Source organism: Bos taurus, chromosome 18 (genome assembly GCF_002263795.3).
Source record: "Bos taurus isolate L1 Dominette 01449 registration number 42190680 breed Hereford chromosome 18, ARS-UCD2.0, whole genome shotgun sequence".
In the NCBI taxonomy this organism is placed as follows: domain Eukaryota; kingdom Metazoa; phylum Chordata; class Mammalia; order Artiodactyla; family Bovidae; genus Bos; species Bos taurus.
In genome coordinates this window covers 36,179,063-36,201,002 of record NC_037345.1, presented here as the reverse complement: position 1 = coordinate 36,201,002, position 21,940 = coordinate 36,179,063, and the positions used below count along the sequence as shown (strand labels likewise).

Here is a 21,940-nt window from a genome sequence, read left to right as displayed (position 1 = left end):
CTTGACTTTGGAGTTGATGCTAGACTTCATCACTCACTGGTTAGCCTTTTATTGGCAACAATCTTTGAGCTTTGGTTTCTTTGTCTGAAAAATCAGTAGATAAAGATATTGACTCTTATAGAGTTTTTATGAGGAGTAAATCAATTAATGCAAGTTACATCTGATATTTGGTTGGTGCTCAATAAATCATGAGTGAATATATACTGGGTTGGCCCAACATCTTAACCTGAACGAACTTTTTGGACAGTCCAATAGAAACAAGGAGATAAAATAACAACCAGCAACAAGCATGATACTTTCAAATCCAGGCAGTCCATCACCAAGACATTACTGGTGGACTGGCAACAACAAAAAGCCTTTAAAGCCCTCCTAGAGCCCACAAAGAAAGTTCAGCTGCCTTGTCTTGGCATTCTGACAGCTTATGGATTCTAGCCTAGTCCCACTTCTCCCCATCCTTCCCAGTTTGTTCCACTAACAATCTGAACTGCTTACAGTACTACCTGCCTTTATACTTGCCCTGCTCTTGACCACCTTCTTACCTTTGCTTTTCTTTCAGCCTCAGTCCCCTCACTCCACCTCTACATTCTAAATCCTGCTCATCCCTATTAACAGTCCTAAGAACTCCATGAAAACCTGTTTTGGATTTTTCTAACTTTATTTTTTAAAGTATATATAATGCTATTAAACTGAGAACAAAAAATAAAAGTATGTACCTCAGTGATCTTTAGTATATTACAAGGTTGTCCAATGATCACCACTATAAGCCCAAAACATTTCATCATCTCCCCAGAGAAATCTCTTATTCATTATCAGTCACTCCCTGTTTCCCTCTTCCCATTCTCAGGCAACCACGAAACTGCCTTCTATCTCTATGGATTTGCCTACTCTGGACATTTCATACAAAATGTGGTTTTCATGTGTGGCTCCTTTCATTTATCATGTTTTGAAGGTTCAGTCACTTTATAGTATGAATCAGTACTTCCTTCTTTTTTGCTGCTAAATAATATTCCACTATTTAAATATACCACCTTTAATTTATCCATTCATCAGGTGATAGAAGTTTAGGTTGTTTCTACTGTGAATGAAAAATATTGCCTGCCCTACCGGTAAATAAAAGATGTTACAGCCGTTAAGCCATCACATTACAGTCTCTCTGATGGTGAGCTCTGGGGGAACTCAGGATGAAATAGGACGCCCATCATCTAGCAGTCAGCCACCCCCTGACTGCAGCCACCCTGACAGTGCCCCCTGAGGAGACTCAGGATGAGAAGGCACAGGATGAGGCAACAGACAGCTGAGGTGCATAACAAAGGAATCACTTCAGTGAGCCCAGACTCTTACATCTTTCCATATACAGAAAAGCACTAAATTCCTTAACTGGACATATCTGGTTTCTTTAATTAACAGTAATCTTTTCATGTTCTGAATACCTGGTCTTTGTGGCAAAAACTCCTATATATCCTGGTTCCTCCCTTATCTTTTCAGAGTTATCTAAGATGTTGTATCCTAGGCTTGAAGTCCTCAGAAAGTCTGCCAAATAAAACATAATTCTTAACTTGTAGGCTGTGCATTTTTTTCAGTCGACACTACTTTTTTGGCTATTACAAACAATGCTGCTCTGAGGATTCATATGTAAGCTTTTGTGTGGACATGTGTTTTCATTTCTCTTGGGTGTATATCTAGGAGTGGAATTGGTGGATCATATGGTAACTATGTTTAACCTTTTGAGAACTGCCAGACTGTTCTTCAGAGGAGCTGCACTATTTTATGTTTTCACCAGCAGTGTATGGGCATTGCTTTCATAAGCTGTATTATTTTAAAGTAAGTAATTTTAAAATGCAATTTATTGGCATCAGAAATGTAACAAATATCAAAAGTCCTATACAGAAAAACAAGTCCTATACTTGTTTTTCTAATCCACAATCTCAGTAAACTATATATATATATCCCAGGATTGTTCTGAAGGCTCTCTCCTGACACTCCTAAAATGAGACTGGTGTCTCCAGTGCTGAACAGTGGGAATAAGGACTGGCAGTGTGAGGTAACATATATACGCCACTAATGGAAGATGAGTTAGAGATACACATAGAGATTGCTTAAAAAATAACACAGTACTGGGCTTCCCCGGTGGTCCAGCAGTTGACAATCCGCCTGCCAATGCAGGGGACATAGTTTCGATCCCTGCTCTTAGAAGATCCCACATGCCACAGAGCAACTAACCCCATGCATTACAACTACTGAGCCCAGGCCCCACAACCACTGAAGCCCCCGCCCCCGCCCATGCTCTAGAATCCATGCTCCACAAGGGAAGCCACAGCAAGGAGAACCCACGCTTGGCTACTAGAGAGCAGTCCCTGCTCGCCACTACTAGAGAAAGTCCCTGTGCAGCAGTGAAGACCCAGCCCAGCCAAAAATAAATAAATAAATCTTAAAAAAAAAAATACAGTACTCACTGCTAAACGAGTAAAACCACATACATACATACAAAATCAAGCAAACATGAGATCAGCATATTATTAAGCTATAGGAAGAGTTCATTTGTAGTGAAACCATGTCTCATACACAGGCCTAGTTCTCCCATACCTTTGACCATCTGAGAACTCAGCCCTTGTGCCTTGGAAACAAACAACTATTTTAGAATTAATTATTTTTCACTGTGGCAAGAGCAGTCTTCAGAATTGGAGAGACTTAAGATTCAAATCATGGTATTAACATTTGGTATCTGTGTCACTTTGGGCCAGCTGCTTAACCACTTTGAGCCTCAGTTCCCTCATCTGTAAAACAGGGATAAAAATTTCTAACTCGTAGAGTTACTATGACAGGCACATAATAATAAGTGGTGACCTCCATAATGCTTATTTCCATCTCTTATATAGCAGTTATCCTGGGAAATCTTAGAAGGTGAAAATAACTAAACCTGAAGTAGCCAATTATCTTTTACTTGTAGGTAAAAGTACTAAATTGCTAAATGTGTGCATGCACGCTAAGTCACTTCAGTCGTGTTCGACTCTTTGTGACCCTTTGGACTGTAACCTCTAGGCTCTTCTGGCCATGGAATGCTCCAGGCAAGAATACTAAAGTAGGTTGCCATGCCCTCCTCCAAGGGATCTCCCTGACCCAGGGATGGACGCCGCATATCTTATGTCTCCTACACTGGTAGGTGGGTTCTTTACCACTAGTGCCACCTGAGAAGCCCAAATTGCTAAATATTCTGATGTAAATATGAGTGAATCAATTTTCAACTGATAGAGGAAATCACTGGACAAGTATTTCAAAAATGAGCTCATGTAAAATGCAAGTATTGGGGGCTATAAAATATAATCTCTGATTTGGAGAAGACATACTTCATCTGCACTGCAGTAAAATCAGGTACAGTGGACTGGGAATCCCTAAGACATGGGTCTGCTGTTCCATTATTCTCCCAACTTTTATGACTGTAGGCAAGTCAATTCTTCATTTATAAAAGAAATTTAATATCTGCTTTTATTGTATTTCAAGACTGTCCAAAGAATCAAAAGGCTTTCTAGATGATTAAGCATTATTCAATTTTAATAAATACTGATAATCATAATCAAATCTGTTTTCCATCTTTAAAAGTACAACAATAGGAGCAAATTCTACCATTATTTGGAAAGTTCTAGAGTAACCAAGTGTATTGGGGAAGCAGCGACAAGATTTGAAGGTCAACAAGGTTCAAATTATTACTTGCTATGTAATCTTCGAAAGGGGACTTAACCTGTGTAAGTCTCAGGATCTTTAGCTATAAAAAGAGGATATCTCTCATCATACCCAAAAATTAACTCAAAATGGATCATAGACTTAAACATTTAAGAGCCAAAACAATAAAACCACTGGAAGAAAACACAGAAGTAAATCTCAGTTATCTTGGATTAAGCAATGATTTCTTAGAAATGACACCAAAAGTGCAAGTAATAAGACAGGAAACTGGTAAGTCAGACTTCATCAACAGTAAGAAGTTTAGTGCTTCAAATGACACTAGGTATTTTTCCAAAGAAGATTAGAAATGCACAATAAGCTCGTGAAAAGATGCTCAGCATCACTAGTCACTGGAGAAATGCAAATCAAAATCACAATGAGATACCAACTTTACACTCTAATACGGCTATATAAAAGGATAGACAATAAAGTATTGGTCAGGACGCATAGAAACTGGAGCCCTCATACATTGTCCCTGCTGCTGCTGCTGCTAAGTCGCTTCAGTCGTGTCCGACTCTGTGCAACCCCATAGACGGCAGCCCACCAGGCTCCCCCGTCCCTGGGATTCTCCAGGCAAGAATACTGCAGTGGGTTGCCACTTCCTCCTCCAATGCAGGAAAGTGAAAAGTGAAAGTGAAGTCGCTCAGTCGTGTCCGACTCTTCACGACCCCATGGACTGTAGCCTACCAGGCTCCTCCGTCCATGGGATTTTCCAGGCAAGAGTACTGGAGTGGGGTGCTACTGCCTCCTCTGTACGTTGTCCCTGGGAAAGTAAATTGGTGTGGCCACTCTGGAAAACAGTTTGGCAGCTCCTCAAAGGGTTAAACATAGAATTACTATAGGACCCAGTAATTCTGCTCCAACGTGTATACCCAGAAGCAATGAAAACGTATGTCCACACAAAAACCTGTACATGAATATTCATTACAGTGTTACCCATAATAGCTTAAAAGTGAAAACAATGCAAATGACCATCAACTGAGGAATGGATAAACAAATGTGGTTAATTAGTAGTACAATGTAATATTATTCAGCCATAAAAAAAGAATGAGACCCTGATACATGCCACAACAGGGATGAACCTCACAAATGTTACGCTAATTGAACCAGACACAAAAGTCCACACATTGTATGATTTTGTATTATGAAACATCCAGAATAGGCAAATCCATAGAGACAAAAAGGAGATTAGTGGTTCCCAGGGAAGAGGGGGAGTGAAGAATGGGAACCAATTGATAATGGATATAGGGTTTCTTTTTGAAATGATGAAAAGTTCTGAAATTAGTGGTTTGACTGTACAAATACTAGAAACCACTGAATTGCACATTGTAAGACAGGTGAATTTCAGGTGTGTAAACTAAATCTCAAGAAGTTTAAAAAATGGGGATAATGCCTATTTCCCAGAACTTCAAGAATTTACTGAGCTAGCATATATGAGAGATGTTCTCTAAATGCCCATTTGTTAATTAGGTGCTACAGAACACCAAAGGAGTCTTCCCATTTCAAGGAAATAAGCCGAGATGATAAACTTCCCAGGGTCACATTCCACATTTCAATGCCCTACTCAATTAGGTGGTCCTTCAAGGGGTAGAATTATTTTCAGCTGCTGAGCGCCAAAGAATTGATGCTTTTGAACTGTGGTGTTGGAGAAGACTCTTGAGAGTCCCTTGGACTGCAAGGAGATCCAACCAGTCCATTCTGAAGGAGATCAGCCCTGGGATTTCTTTGGAAGGAATGATGCTGAGGCTGAAACTCCAGTACTTTGGCCACCTCATGCGAAGAGTTGACTCATTGGAAAAGACTCTGATGCTGGGAGGGATTGGGGGCAGGAGGAGAAGGGGACAACAGAGGATGAGATGGCTGGATGGCATCACTGACTCGATGGACGTGAGTCTGAGTGAACTCCGGGAGTTGGTGATGGACAGGGAGGCCTGGCGTGCTGCGATTCGTGGGGTCGCAAAGAGTCGGACACGACTGAGCGACTGATCTGATCTGATCTGAATGGTTCGCCAACTTACTTTATTTGAAGTAGAAATCTGAGAATAAGATAGGGAGTTCAGTCTCTGACAAGTTAAGACATGTAATCCTGCTCAGTTTGAAACTCTATAAAAACAATTTCACTTTGTATCTACTTTCCTGCCTTCCAGGCTTTTTGCCTTTCCCTCCTCTTGGCTCTTCTGCCAGAAATGAAAACTCTTCTGTGAAAGGAAAAGGGTGGAAGAGTCAGTGCAATTTGTTCAGGCACGTTATGTTGAGATGACTAGATTCTCTGCACGATACTGGCATACTTTCACCTCTCATGCTTGGCTCAGAGCCTACAGTTTCTTTCTTTTTTTCAATGAGCCAAGAAGTTTCGCCCAAAGATTCTTTTGACACGGATGGGGATCACTTGGAGCTGTGAAATGCATCTATTGCTGGTGTTGCCTTCAAACTGTTCTTTAAATAATTAAAAGTGACCACGAGGACCCATGAGTAGATCCATACTAAGATAGATAACTGGGCCATAATATCTTATTTGAAGAATATCACGTGTGTATCACATTCATTACTGGAACGTGTATTTCAAGACTGAAATGTGAAAAATGCTCAAAACATCAAATATACATTATGGGACTCTTAAGGACATATTTCATCTCCTATTTTTGAAGAGAGGAAGACTTTTACTTTCTATCTTATACACCTTCTTGCCATTTAAATGTTTTTTAAAACAATAAGAATGTATTAACTTGTACTATAATGATGATAAAACAATGAGAAAAAGAATATACAAGGAAGTCTGAAAAGGAGAGACACTTAAAGGACACGTCTAAGATTAAGTGTCTATTTATAAACTCTGGATTGTAACTGGAACTTAGCAACTTGTATAGAATTCTCTGCCTGAAGAAGCTGCTACTGAGTGTCTGGGAGCAGCTGCTATGAGAATTAAATCAACCATCACTTTCTCAGTAGAAATAAAAAGAGATGTGGTCTTTCATAAAACTAAATTTTAACTCATAGGGAATTTAGTCCTCAGGCTGTTGTGATGTACAGATAATATGTATATCAGAAATTTCTGGGATCCTGGTGGTTCAGTGGTTAAGCACCCGCCTTCTAATGCAGCCCCCCTGCACTACAGAATATCTACATGCAGGCTGGTCTTGTCTGCCTGCCTGACTGGAGTCCAGAATGGCGTGGCTCTGGAGTGTTAGGCCTAGGCAAATGACACTGACATGCAGGTGGGAAAATTCAGCTCTTTCGTTTCTTAATGGGAAATTCACCTAAGGCCTTGGCCTTGAAGTGTATGGTACAAACACCAAAAACATCAATTAATTCAAACTTGTCTGCTGTGGGGAACTGAGAACAGAAATTAGACCTCTACCTCCCACATTCCTTCATCTCCAAATTAGCTACTAACTGATTAGCATACCAATTAAAAGTACTATAAACAAACACAAAACCAGCAGTTGTGATTTTTATAGCAGACCCTAGAGGCTAATGAGCTCAGTGCATTAAACAGCTAAGAGGTTTACACAGCAGCGATGCTGTATGAGAATGACACACCGCCACTTCCCGAAAACTCTGTCCAAAAAAAAAAATCAACGAGAAACATCTCCTTGACAGTATTACAGTTTCCTGGAAAAAGCACAGGATGACTTGTTTCTGAGACTTACTAATTATCAGCAGTTCAGGTCCTTGCCTCTTTGATTTATTTGATTCCCATAAGTGCCATTCACTGTCATGTGGAATCCTGAGCTCCATCAAGTCCTCAGGCTTATCTCAGTTCCTGGCCTCTGTGACCTCTCAGCTGCCAATAATTACTTTCTCTCTCAACACACTCCACTCTTCTGCTCCCTCCTAGCTGTCCTTTTTCCTTGATGAGTGGTTATTTTTGTCTCCTCTGAAGAATAGACTCTTGAGTTTATTCTTGCTCTTGTGCATTTCAGCCATCACCATGTGAATGTACCTGGGGAGGCCCTGGACCAGGAAGGATCAGTAAGAAGCACAGCAGAGAGATGCGCAGGGAACAGCAGGACTGCCCAGCCCAGCCTAGGTCAGCCGAACCCCACTGGTCTACAGATGTGTGAGTGATCATAAACAAGTGACGATAAATAAACGATACTGAATGTTGAGGTATTCTGTTACATAGCAGAAGCTACCTGATAGAATACACCTACTCAAGCTTTAGCTGAGAAGTTACACATATCACCATGTTATTACCTAGCAATCTAACAAAAGAAATGGTAGTGACATGCACTGCTATATTAAAATGGATAACCAACAAGGTCCAGTTACAGGAAACTGCTCAATGTTACGTGGCAGTCTGGATAGGAGGGGAGTTGTGGGAAGAATGGATACACGTATATGTATGGCTGAGTCCCTCTGCTGTCCACCCGAAACTATCACAACATTGCTAATGAGCTGCTAATAAGCTATACTCCAGTATAAAATAAAAGTTTAAATCTAAAGAAAAGAAATAGTAGCCATATGACGACGATGATGAAAACATTAATATAATTAGCTAACACATACTGAACACTTAATATGCACTAAGCACTTTCAAAGTACTAACTCATTTAATGTTAGCCCCCTTCATAAATAAACTTTTACTGACAGAACAGTATTCAATTTACAGATTTATTGAGAAGATGCACACAGAGTTCCTGTATACTGCATACCTGCTGCTGCTGCTGCTAAGTCACTTCAGTCATGTCCGACTCTGTGCGACCCCATAGACGGCAGCCCACCAGGCTCCCCCGTCTCTGGGATTCTCCAGGCAAGAACACTGGAGTGGGTTGCCATTTCCTTCTCCAAGGCATGAAAGTGAAAAGTGAAAGTGAACTTGCTCAGTCCGGTCCGACCCTCAGCAACCCCATGGATTGCAGCCTTCCAGGCTCCTCCATCCATGGGATTTTCCAGACAAGAGTACTGGAGTGGGGTGCCATTGCCTTCTCCGATAATGCATACCTAGCTGCCCCCTACCACTAACTTTCACTTTAGCATGGTACATTATCACAATTAATGAACTAGTACTGACATTTCATTATCAACTAAAGTCCATAACTTACTCAGATTTTTTAAGTTTTTCCCTAATGTCCTTTTTTTGCTCCAGGATCCTATTCACCACATTATATTTAATCTCCTTAAGCTCTGACGGTTTAATCCCTCTCCTCCTCACTAAATTCTATTATTTTTTTGGCAACAGCTTTATTGAGACACAATTCACATATTGTAAAACTCACCAATTTAAAATATACAATTCAAAAGTTTCTACCATACTGACAGAGTTGTGCAACTATCACTACAGTCAATTTTAGAATTGTGTGAGCTTTCATCACCCCCTCAAGGAAATCCTGTACCCTTTGGCCATCACCTCCCAAACCTTTCCCCTTTCTCTCCAGCCCTAGACAACTGCTAACCTACTCTCTGTCTCTATAAATTTACCTATACTGGACATTTCATATGAAGGAACCATACAAAATGTGGTTTTCTGGGAATGGTTTCTTTCATCTATGTTTTCAAGGTTTTACCCACATGTTTCAATACTTCATTTTCATTGGCTGAATAATATTCCACTGTATATACACACCACATTTTGTCTATCTGTTCATCAAATGGTAGACATCTAGGTTCTACCTTTTGACTACTACGAATATTAATGAACAAGTTTTTGCATGAGCATATGTTTTCATTTTTCTTGGGTGAATACTCAGAATTGCTGGGTCAAGTGACAACTCTGCATTTATTTTTTTCAAAGAACTGCCAGACTATGTTCTAAAGCAGCTGTAGGGACTTCCCTGGTAGTCCAGTGGCTAAGACTCCACTCATCTAATACAGGGGGCCTGTGTTCAATCCCTAGTCAGGGAACTAGGTCCCACATAGCAAAACTATGACCTGGCGTAGTTAAATAAATGAAGCAAGCAACTGTACTGTTTTACATTCCTACTTAGCTCCCTTTTTCACAGGTAAGAAACTGAAGCCCAGAGGGATTAAGTACTTTGCCAAAGTTCACATAGCTGAAAAGCAGGAGGGGTGGGGGAGGGTTGGTGCATCCTGGTGATCAATCTCCAGACCCCAGCTCCTGAGGACTACAGCACACTACAGAGCCCAGAGACTGTGAGTTAATTCTGCCTTCTTACCAGGTCTGCCTCCTACCCTTCTGGGGAAAGGTGCTTAACTCTCCACACCCTTTTTCGTAAAGCCCCTCTCTAGATTTAAAATCCACAAATTAACAGAAGACGGAATCACAACAAAGAATCATAAATGAGAAATAAAATGACTGCAAAAAATGTTTTGATAATTAAATATATTCTGAGATTCTTTTAGTTTAACAAGAGCGCAAAGGTGCACAATGACAGTAGCCATGCACCTAAAACATCAATGTAATGGGAGCTCACAGGTGAGGCATTCTTTACCTCCTCAAATTTGAGGAAACGGGATTTAATCTATAGAATGATAAATAAACATAAATAAAGGCTTCCCCATCATTATGAGATACTGAACTCTTCACGGTCCCTTTAGGAACCCTCCAGAAATATTACTATCATGACTGAAATTAAGTCCTAGCTAGGAGGCAGGAAAATGGACAAAATGACCAGCAGGTTATGATTCTATGACTTTAGAGATTTTGTGAAAACACATGATTTAATTTTTGGTCCACAGACTTAAAGTCCTAAGCAGGACTAACTTACCCTGAATAGCAGACAGATATACAAAGGTGTCTTCATGCTCCAAGTTCTCCAAGAATATCTGAAACCACAGAATATAGCAGTGACATGATTCACAAACAGCAAGAGAAATTTAAGACACCTTTAGAGCAGACTCAAAAGAATAAATGCTTGTAGTCCTCTTTGCTGTAGCTAGATACTGGTCTGACTGTGAATCTTGTAGGGAAAATAGTATATATGTTTGAAGTTCCATTTCTATAATGGTTAAAAAAGGGCAGCGATCCGGCAGAAATACTTCTTGAAGTTGTCTAGTATACATTAAAAGTAGGCATGGAAACCAAAATCTGGAAGAACAATTCTCACATTTTTTCCACTACAGCCCACGGTAGATAGCCCGTTCTTAGGCCTGTGACAGACTACAGGCCCTGACACACAAGAGGCCAGGTTTGGGGCTACATTCAATGAATGGCATATCTGCTATAATTTGACCCTTTTCTCTTGCACTCAAGAAAGCATATGGAAATGCAAGGGCAAGACAGAGATGTTATTACTGGGATAACCTTGAATCTGTTCTAATTTATTAAAAAAAAATCTTTTGCAAACTTCAGCTCTTCAACTGATATTAGTAGCAGCCTGTAAAACCTCTGGCCTTCTGCTCATGTTCAACTGAGTCTTGCTTCTGTAGAACAATTACAATTTCCCCAAGGGTGGCCCAGGACAGGGCTTGATACACAGTCAAGGCTCCTGGACAGTGGCCTCACCGTGTGTGTGTGTGTGTGTTTGAGTGTGTTCTACTCACTGCGTGTTTGTGTTCCACTCACCATGTGTATGTGTCTGAGTGTGTTCTACTCACCTTGAGAAGCTTCTCCTGCATATTAAGGACTTTTGCTTCTCTCTGCTCTATCCAGCGAGAAAGAGTTCGCAAGGCAGCAGCCCGTGTTGGAATTTGAGGATCATAAGCTGATAAAAGAGCTTCCTGCAGCTCTTCTGTGGTTACACTTTCTGATTTTTGCTTTGCAGTGGTGCTGGGCTCACGGACTTCATGAGAAGCAACATGGCTTTGCTGTGGTTCAAGGTGGCCATGAGATACATCGCTGTATCTTTCATAACTGGTTTGTTGCTGCTCTTCCCTTTTACCTTCTGGATCCTTTTTGTTTAGGGTACTCTGGGCGGCCACACTGACAGCCTCTGTGGAAAAGGCTCCATGAGTAGAGATGGTAATGCGGAGATCAGCAGCAAGTTCCTGGATGACAGGGTCAGGGTATGTGCTAGAGACCTTCTCCAACAGAGGCAGCAATTGCTTCAGGACAGCAAAATCACTTGACTTCAACTACAAAATGAAATTTTAAAAATGCAAACCCAAATTAACATAGCAGATGCTAATATGACCACAATATGAGCACAATATGACGCTAATATGAGCACAAGGCAACAGACACTAAGAAAAAGGGGCTGGAAGCAAACCTTGTTCCTGGTGTGATTCGCATATAGCCTGAATCTGGCACTCTAACACTATGGTCTTATAACTATAATTAACATTTATTGAATACTTACCGTGTACAGGTACTTTTCTAAATCAAAAAGTACATCAGGAACAAATAGTATTACTCTTTTTTCCCCCTCCCCACTCCCTCGCCTATTATTACTCTTAATATTTATAATCTGATAGGCAAACATGGCTGTTATTTTAATTTGCATTAATCAGACTAATAGCAGTATTAAGCATCCTTCCATGTTTATTAACTGTCTACATTTCTTCTGGGAACAGCCTGTTTTCATCCTTTGTACCCCACTCACCTCTTAGTCTTATTTGTCTCTACAGTTTCTTTTTTTTTAATTTATTTATTTTTTAATTGAAGGATAATTGCTGTACAGAATTTTGTTGTTTTCTGTCAAACATCTACAGCTATTCTTACCATGACATATTTTAATACCCAGTCATATGGTGAAATTCTTTTATATTTTGAATTGTATTATATTATAGTTTTTTACTAGGATGTACCTTTTGCCATAAAAAGATGAGTTCACATTAGCAAAGTACTTAGTGCTTGACACACGAGTAAGTACTATGTGAATGGTTTAAATATAAATACAATAAACAAACAAATCACACACACACATATTCACAGCCCTATAAAACAGTTACTATCTATATGTTAAACAGGGAAGGGACTTCATGAGTGGTCCAGGGGTTAAAATTCCACACTTCCAGTGCAGGGGACACAGGTTCAGTCCCTGGTCAGGAAACTAAGATTCTACATGCAGGGTGGTGCAGCCAAAAATTTTTTTTAATTTAATTAAAATTAAAGTCACACAGCTGAAAGAGAGTAAGATGTGAACCTAATAAATCTGGCTCCAGAGTCCACACTCTTAACTAAACGCTACACAGTCTTATTTGAATGAGTAAAGCTATTCTTAACTGCAAGATCTAAAGTGGCTGGTCAGCATACAAGGGTGACTCAGGCCTGGAAGGGACTGTGATGGTAACTGGCAGAAGGGAAGTTCCCCTAGAAAATGAGAGTGAAAACTACTTAAGATTTTATTCTCTCTAGAAGCTCTGTTCTAATAAAGCCTTACTAGGAAAGGTGCATGGGCAGTCAGTGAAGAAAAATCAGTGTGTATTTCACTGAAAAATCAGTGAAAAATCAGACAGTATTTTCTGTCTGAAAATACTGGAAAAACTGTCATACGAAACTTCATGAAGCCCTGATCATTTGAAAACCTTACACATCTTAAATCCTTTTTAGAACAAGGCAGGGTATTTATTACTCACTCATTCACACACTTCATTATCCAACCAACCAATCAATTAACCAACTGTTTTCATAGGACCTACATAATATTCTCATATTACACTTCAGCTTCACAGAATTGTTATTGTTCATTTTCTCTACCACTTTCCTCCCAAGTAAATGAAAACTTGAGATATATGTCAGGTTTGTACCTGGAATTTCACAATAAAAATATATATTCCTAAGAAAAAGGTCCATCTTATCAAAAATCTAGTGGTACTGGAAAAGATATTTTAGGATAACTGTGCTAGCGTTATCACCATGCTGGACTTCATTCAGTGCCTCTGTAGTATCACGTGTCTTTGTTTTTTCTTTAAGTATCTGAAATGAGAATATCTACTTATACCTATGGAATAAGGTATAAGTGTATGGCTTCTTTTTCATTTCTCGTATATATAACAATTTCTTCTTAAAAAAAAAAAAAAGTAAGACAAATAGACTAATGGAACAGAATAGAGAGACCAGAGATAGACCCACATAAATACAGTCAACTGATCTTTGACAAAGGAGCAAAGGCACTACAATGGAGAAAAGATCAACTTTTTAATAAATGGTGCCAGAACAACTGGGCATCCATAGGCAAAGAAATGAATCTAGACACAGACCTTACACTGTCACAAAAATCAACTAAAAATGGAGTACGGACCTAAATGTAAAATTGCAAAACTATAAAATTCCTATAAAATAACATAAGAGATATCTAGCTGACCTCAGGTATGGTGATGGCCTTTTTTAGGTGAAATACCAAAGAAATCCATGAAAGAAAGAACTGATAAGCTGGACTACATTAAAATTTAAAACTTCTGCTCTGCAAAAGACAATGTCAAGAGAAAAGACAAACCACAAACTAGGAGAAGGTATCTGCAAAAGATACATTTGATAATGGACAGTAACCTAAAATACACAAAGAATCCTTAAAACTCAACAATAAGAAAACAAACAACTCAATTAAAAATGGGTGAAAGACCTGAACAGATACCTCACCAAAGAAGATAGCAATTGAAGATATGCTCAACATCATATGTCATCAAGGAACTGAAAATTAAAACAACAATGTGATAACATGACACAACCATTAAAATAATGAGAATCTAACACTAACAACACCAAACACTGATGAGGATGAAGAACAAAAGAAACTCTCATTCAGTGCTGGTAGAACAAAATGGTATAGCCACTTTTGCAAGACAGTCTGATAGCTTCTTACAAAATTGAATGTATTCCTACTATACATTTGAACAACTGAACTCCTTGGTATTTACCCAAATGAGCTGAAAACTTATGTCTGCACAAAAACCTACACACAGATGGTTATAGCAGCTTTACACATAACTTCTAAACCTGGTAGCAACCAGATGTCCTTCAGTAGGTGAATGGATACAGATTGTGATATATCCAGACAATGGAATATTATTCAGAACTAAAAAGAAATGAACTACCAAACCACAAGACATTTAAGAACCTTAAATGTGTATTTCTAAGTGAAGGAAGTCAATCTGGGAAGGCTACAGAGTATACGATTTCAACTACATAATGGTCTGGAAAACACAAAACTGGGGAGACGGTAAAAGATCAGGAGTTAGGGGGAGGAAGGGATGAATAAGCAGAGGATTTTGGAGTTAGACCAGCTATTAGGTACAACGCTATAATGGTGGATATTATGCATTTGTCAAAACCCATAGTGTACAACACTAAAAGGGAACCCTAATGGAAACCACAGACTGCAGGTGATAATGATGTGTCAATGTGTGTTCATGGATTGTACCAAGGTACCATTCGGGAACCAGATGCTGATACAGCAGGAGAGGCTTTGCCTGTGTTGGGGCAGGGGATGTACAAGAAATCTCTGTACCGCCTGCTCAATTTTGCTCTGCACCTAGAACTGCTCTAAAATATAAAATCTATTTTTAAAAAAATAGCCATGTTTTCTCCCTATTTTCAAACTTGGTCACTGTGCAATTAATCTTATTCCACTAGGTAATGTCTCTAATCACCACGGGCAGCTACGTGGATTCTGAACCAAACAGTTTCTAAGGAAATGAAAGTTATGTATTCGTTCAGCTTCACAAGGCTATAGATTTCTCACTATGAGAATAAACAGGGAAACCTAAGACTACAAGTGCCAACTATTTGTTTATAAATGTTTAAAAAAGTTTTTGAGGTATAAAGTAATATTTACTTAATTGATAAATGAGAAAACTGAAGCATTAAGTAATTATCAATTATTTTTCAAGAGTCACCAAGGGCCACTACCAAAATTGAGACGTGACTGTAGTCCTCATTTTTCCTCCTGCCATTGCTTCTCAGCATAGATCTCAGATCTAGATCTCAGAACTCTGTATAAAAGTCTCGAGGCTGGAAAGAGCATCCCACAAGTGAGTGACAGACTCCCTCAACTGGCTGCCTCTTTCCCAGTTTCTGGAATGTTTCAGAAACAGAACGAGCAGTGCTATGTCAGCCCACTTCTACAATCTCCTTTAGGAATGGAAGTTAGGTAATGACTTGGAGTAGAAGTTAGATTAATTACTCCTTCTAAATCTCTGCAAATTCTCAAATTTAGAAACTGGTGGTTAGATCAGTAGGGGTGGAATTAAGGGTGGTGGGTGGTCGAAGAGGGCATGTCCTCTAAGACCATGGTCCCCAACCTTTTTGGCATCAGGAACCGGTTTTTCCTGGAAGGCAATTCTTCCGTGGGCTTGGTGGAAGGGATGGTTTTGGGATGATTCAAGTGCATTACATTTATTGTGCACTTTATTTCTAACCGAATGCCACTGATGATCTGACGAGAGATGCTGGTCTTTGGCCTGGAGGTTGGGGACCCCTGCAACAGAGGAGAACTTGGGTGGTCGGCCAGAGGAGGGCGTATGTACCTGAAAACCCCCCACAGGAGACTTTACAAAGCTCCCCTGGAGGACAAACACACTCTCACTCTGCCTTACCTGCTGCAGTGAGAATTATTATTTTGGAAGAATCCAAAAGTCTCTTCCAGCCAATAAAATGCTGACCAAAAAATTCCTAATTCTGAAAAATACTTACATTTACCTTGTGTTCTCATTTTTTGTGTATCACCTATGTTTCTTCATACATTTAGCTGAGCAGTTTATATGTCTAGGTCCTTATTTATAATGTTACTGAATTAACTTACAAGTGGAACTTGAAGGTAAACTCCATGAGGGAACAGACACTTGATAAACATTTCCTGATTGAGTTCATCTTATGATACTCTTGGAAAAGTATTAACAGCATGAAATCTCAAGGTTTGGGTTCAAGTCCCAGCCCTCCAAGACCAAGTCTGCTCCACACAGCAGGGCTTCAGAGGACTCTGTGGGCCCTGGAACATCATGCATAAACTGCTTCCTGAGGGCACAGGGAAGTCATCAATACCATACTTTTATTGATGATCAGTCTTGACATTTAGAAAATACATTTGGAATTACAGCTGTCTAGGTAGCAGCCTTAAGCCTATACTTTCTCCAAATCAGCTCCTCTTCTTAGACACTATGTTCTAATAATCATCTTATTTATATAAATTAGAAAGGAAAGAAAGGTTCAAAAGCTGTTAGATTCTGTTTCATTAGCTAAAACAATGAATCATGATCAGGGATAGGTACAATGAAACCTTCTAGACTTTGAAGCAAAAACCTAGCCAAGCCTGACAATGAACATCTGAAAATATAATTCAGGATCATGACTTTTTTTTCTAATAGAAAGACAGAAAACCTAGCATTACTATAGAAGCCACTTATAAATCCTTCAATCAAAGAGAAAAAAAAATTAATAGATCTAGGGCAAAGGTATAGGGGTGACGTGTTATGTTCCCTTTAACTGCAAAGTCAGAGGAATTCAGGATATAGTCGGTGAGTCAGGATGGCTCATGGAAGGGCAGGGTCACGGTAAAGGCTATACTACATCTGCATCAGTCAGGTGAGTATCTGTTAGAACAGGACTAATCTGCATAACCAGCCCCACAATAATGGACTTCAAAAAGGAATTGGAGATTTCTGTGTTCTGTTTTGCGACACGGTTTGAAATTCTAAGTGTTAAATAAGCAAAAAAACACACTCTCAACTACGGAAATAAAGATTTTTCAAATCAATACTCAACCAGAAAAACACAAATCAACCAGGTCAACTAAATCCATTAATAGTACAACTTAAGAAAAATTATTCCAGGGACTTCCCTGGTGGTCCAATGATAAAGATTCAACGTTCCAAAGGCAGGGGGTGCCAAGTTCGATCCCTGGTCAGGGAAACTAAGATTCCCACATGCTGCTTAGTGCAGCCAAAGGGAAAAACAATTTCCTTGGTGAACTCCTCCTTGACAGCTCTAACAGGAGGAATATGATACAGTAACTGAACCAAAAGTGCTTTTTTCCAAAAAAATAAAAAATTAGGAGTGCTAAGTAAATCTACCAAAAATGGGTTTCACATTAACAACAGGCCCAAATAAAATTTCTTTTCTCCTAAAGGACAAGCTAGAGAGAGGCAAATTCTAATAGATCAAGAATCAGTATCAGAATTGAATCCTTAAACTCAAAAATCCATTCCCAGAGGAGTTCCCTACTCATTGCTAAGAGTTCTGTCCAGTTTGATTTCAGGGAAGATTTCATAATACTTGCACTAATCCTACTTCACTTTCTCGCAGTCTTCTAACCTAATGTGATATGTCACACACACAGGTGCTTACCTTTCCACTTTGTTCTGACTCCTGTCTCTACAGTTCAGCTACACAGCCTTCTATCAGTGTCTTAAGTATTCAGAGCTCCTTCCTGCTTCCAGTCCTCATACATGACGCTCTGTCATTGAAAGAGGCCCCTCCATCTGCCCTACACACACTCCCAAACTCCTATGCATCAAGTCTTAGCTTAAACTTATATAGATAGTCCTTATGGAAATCTCCCCAGCCTAGGTTAGATGTTATGTTCTCATGGTACCCTCTACTTGAGGTACTTCATTCAATTCTATTTTTTGACACAATCATTTAATGCCTGGCTCCCTCATGGGTTCTAAGCTTCATGGCAGGAGGGACCATGTCTGCTTCATCCACTGCCCCATTTCCAGCACCCTGGCTCAGCGTTTGGCACATAACAAGTAGGCAATACATATTTTTTGAGTGAATAAAGTTAAAAAATTATAAATTAAGTATGTAAAAGATACATGCACTGGAAACAAAACTTTTAACATGCCACATGATATGAGTTGAACAATGGATCCTGTGCCAAAATGGAACTATTGAAAACATGGAATCCTATGTAGCCGGTAGGTTACAAAGATTCTTCCCTGACAACAGCAGCAGCGACAAGGGCTGAGCTTCAGAGAACCAGTACAGTGAAGGCCAGAGAATCTAGTATTCACCATAGATGCAAAACAGGTATTTCCAAATCCAGCTTACGCCCAGTCAGAAAGGGCCCTGCCCTTTTGATGGGGAAGTCTACCCAGGTAACAAAGAGGAAGTGGTACTGTTTTCTTGTCTTCTACTTGGAGAGAATTCTTATCAACAACCTGACTTGTTTGGCCCAGTTCTACTGTGTGCAGTAGCCATTCTGACTTCTCACGGGGTATGGATGGGAAGGTTTTTCTCTTCTCCCTCCTTTCAAGTTTGGCTCACTTCTCCAACTCACCTGAACGGCTCCTCCCAGCATGACGGCCACCAGCCCCATGGACATGCTCAGTGTCTGTGACTCCACGGTGCTCTCTGCCTGGTGGGCCAAGCTTGCACATGCTCGCTGCAGGGTTGCTGCTACAAAGTCCACAACCTACCACAGAAATGAAATCTAGAATCAGCAAGGAGCAAGAAAAAAACAAACTCAAAATGCTCTTTACATCTGATGTCTACATCTTCATTTTCTCCCTCATCAATGTCACAATAGCAAGAAGCTTCAAGAACAACTGCTACTGTGCAGCAGGCACGGTGCTCAGGGTTCTACATGCACCAGTTCACCTAGGCGTCACATCAGCTCTAGGATGTATTCTTGTCCTCATTTTCAGAAGAAGAATCTCAGACTTAGGTGATTTGGAGGGCTTCCCTGATAGTTCAGTGGTTGAGAATCCACTGCCAATGCAGGGGACATGGGTTCAAACCCTGGTCCGGGAAGATTCCACATGCCACGGGGCATAAGCCCTAGACCACGACTACTAAGCCTGGGCTCTAGAGCCCATGCTCTGAAACAAGAGAATCCACCACAGTAAGAAGCCCGTGTAAGCAGCTAGACAGTAGCCCCGGCTCGCCAGCACTGCAGAAAGCCCCTGAGCAGCAGCGAGGACCCAGCATAGCCAAAAATAATAAATAAACACAATTTTTAAAAAGAGGTGATCTGCTCAAAGCCATACAGTCAATAAATGAGAAAGTCCACTTACACTTTCTCAAATCTTTTAATACACCATCTTACCTTCCTTTACTTTTTGTGAATTTTGCTGGGAAATTTAAATGAAAGATGATTTGTTAAATTTCTGACCATCTCCGAGTGTCTTAGATCTGTTTCTCCTAATGAGGATTCCTCCTCAAATATTCCTTACTCCCATTTTGATAGACTAGTTCTAGTAGGCAAAGAATATGCAAAAAGGCATTCATTCTATTTAGAATTCAATGTCCCCAAATGATCTGCACAACCAATCCAGAGTCATTTTTCAAAGTATTGAATGGTTTTAAAGGATTAAGATTATTCATATACAAGAGTTTACACAGCATCTGGATAACAACTAAGCCTTAAATGAAATTAATTTGGTCAGCATTATTTTAACTGTGCTTTGATTAATCATCTTAAGTAGAAACACATTTGAATAAAAGATGCCTGCACATACCTATATATGTGCACACACACATACATGTACACACACTCACACTTACATTTAGGATTAATGGCTCAAAAGGGAAAAATCAACTTGAAAATGGGATGGCTGTGATAGGTCATAATAAGCCTCTAAATAACATGCAAGCTTGTATGTTCAACTCTCTAGGCAAATCACATGCTATGCTACAATCTTTATTGCAGACTTAAAGTTAGGAGAATGGCTTGTTAACACTTGTCTTTTGGAGGTCAGGCAGGAAACTAGAAAGGTTATTAAAAGTTCCACTTACTGAAATAAACAACACGGGTTATGGCAACCCTCTCAAGCCTGAGAATTTATTGATTACTAGAAGTTAAGGACACTGGCTTTTCCCAGAGAAACTGGTGCATCTACCATCTTGGGTTCCACCTATTCTGACTTCAAAGAGTCTTCTAAAACACTCCTTGATTACAGGAAGCTTCTATTTCAGCGCAAATACACTGTTAAAATGCTGGAACAGAATTATCTAGCCTTCCAACTTATTCTAAATTCCTGTCCTCTATCTCTCTGCCTAACTACCTACTGATCTATCTACCCCACTATAGATTGATCTATCTACTATGCTTAATATTGCTAAACAAGTAGTATGATCCTAATTTTGTTAAGAAAGAAACTTTCAGTTTGTATGTGTATTAAAGGAAAAAAAAAAAAAAAAAAACCTGGGTGCTGTTAACTGGTATGACAGCCAGCTGGTATTATTATTTATGAAGTACCTTTGCTCCTAAACTTTCCTGTAACAACAAAACCTGTATACCCATTTTGACAACACCTCCTCCCCCACTAATCATTTCCTGTGATTTTATGAACTGTCAGCCACGAGAATAGGTAGGTATGTGACTGCTGTTGGTTCTAGAATTTATGTGTATTGAGCAGACAATGGAAGACACCTTTATTTTTTACTTAAACATTTTTGTAAAGCAATGTCATTCTAAAAGCCAAATACTCGTGAAAGTTTATAATGAAAAAATGGCAATTGCCTACCCTATTTCTCCCCATCTGATTCTACAGAGGCAACTGGTTTTACTTAGCTATTTTAGTGACAATAGTAAGCATTTACAATTTACCAGGTACTGTTCTGAATGTGTTATAGGTATTTACTCACTTAAATCATCACAATGATCCTTTGGGGATATGTAAACCTATTGCCAACACTGCCCTTACAGATGACTATAAGGGAGCTGAGGCCTCACTGTTAAGTCTGCAGACTTCGACTTAATCCTCCCATTCTGCAGCATGCTGCATCAGCCAAGTTCAAAGTCTCTGGGTTCAACCTCTCTCAACAATAAACCTCTAGTTTTTTGCTGGGGAGGGGAGGTGGTTGTACAAAGTTAAAGAAGGAATCAAATAGTCTTCTGACTCTTGTGGAGCTTGTCAACATGGTTCAAATTCAGCTCCATCTTTAGGGCTCATCTGGTGCCCCCAGTCCTTCCAGGCTTCTGCAGAGAGAAGTGGTTTGCCTTTTTTCCCCTTTTCTCAAAAAACTTTTAACATACTGTATTGGTGTTTTTCCTTCTGGCTTACTTCACTCTGTATAATAGGCTCCAGTTTCATCCACCTCATTAGAACTGATTCAAATGTATTCTTTTTAATGGCTGAGTAATACTCCATTGTGTATATGTACCACAGCTTTCTTATCCATTCATCTGCTGATGGGCATCTAGGTTGCTTCCATGTCCTGGCTATTATAAACAGTGCTGCGATGAACATTGGGGTACACGTGTCTCTTTCCCTTCTGGTTTCCTCAGTGTGTATGCCCAGCAGTGGGATTGCTGGATCATAAGGCAGTTCTATTTCCAGTTTTTTGAGGAATCTCCACACTGTTCTCCATAGTGGCTGTACTAGTTTGCATTCCCACCAACAGTGTAAGAGGGTTTCCTTTTCTCCACACCCTCCCCAGCATTTATTATTTGTAGACTTTTGGATCGCAGCTATTCTGACTGGTGTGAAATGGTACCTCATA

The 21,940-nt window shown here is 39.8% G+C and overlaps 1 protein-coding gene across 2 annotated transcripts in view; it reads right to left on the bottom strand.

Annotated features, from left to right (window-relative positions):
- The window catches only part of TANGO6 (transport and golgi organization 6 homolog), a 184,446-nt gene that overhangs the window by 104,831 nt on the left and 57,675 nt on the right, over nt 1-21,940 (bottom strand). For both annotated transcript variants that reach the window (XM_002694832.6, XM_005218871.4), the window contains exons 12-14: nt 18,774-18,908; nt 11,215-11,691; nt 10,386-10,443 (exon numbers count right to left, since the gene is read on the bottom strand). In XM_002694832.6, coding sequence (XP_002694878.2) covers nt 10,386-10,443; nt 11,215-11,691; nt 18,774-18,908 — 670 coding nt within the window. The remainder of the gene's footprint in view (nt 1-10,385; nt 10,444-11,214; nt 11,692-18,773; nt 18,909-21,940) is intronic.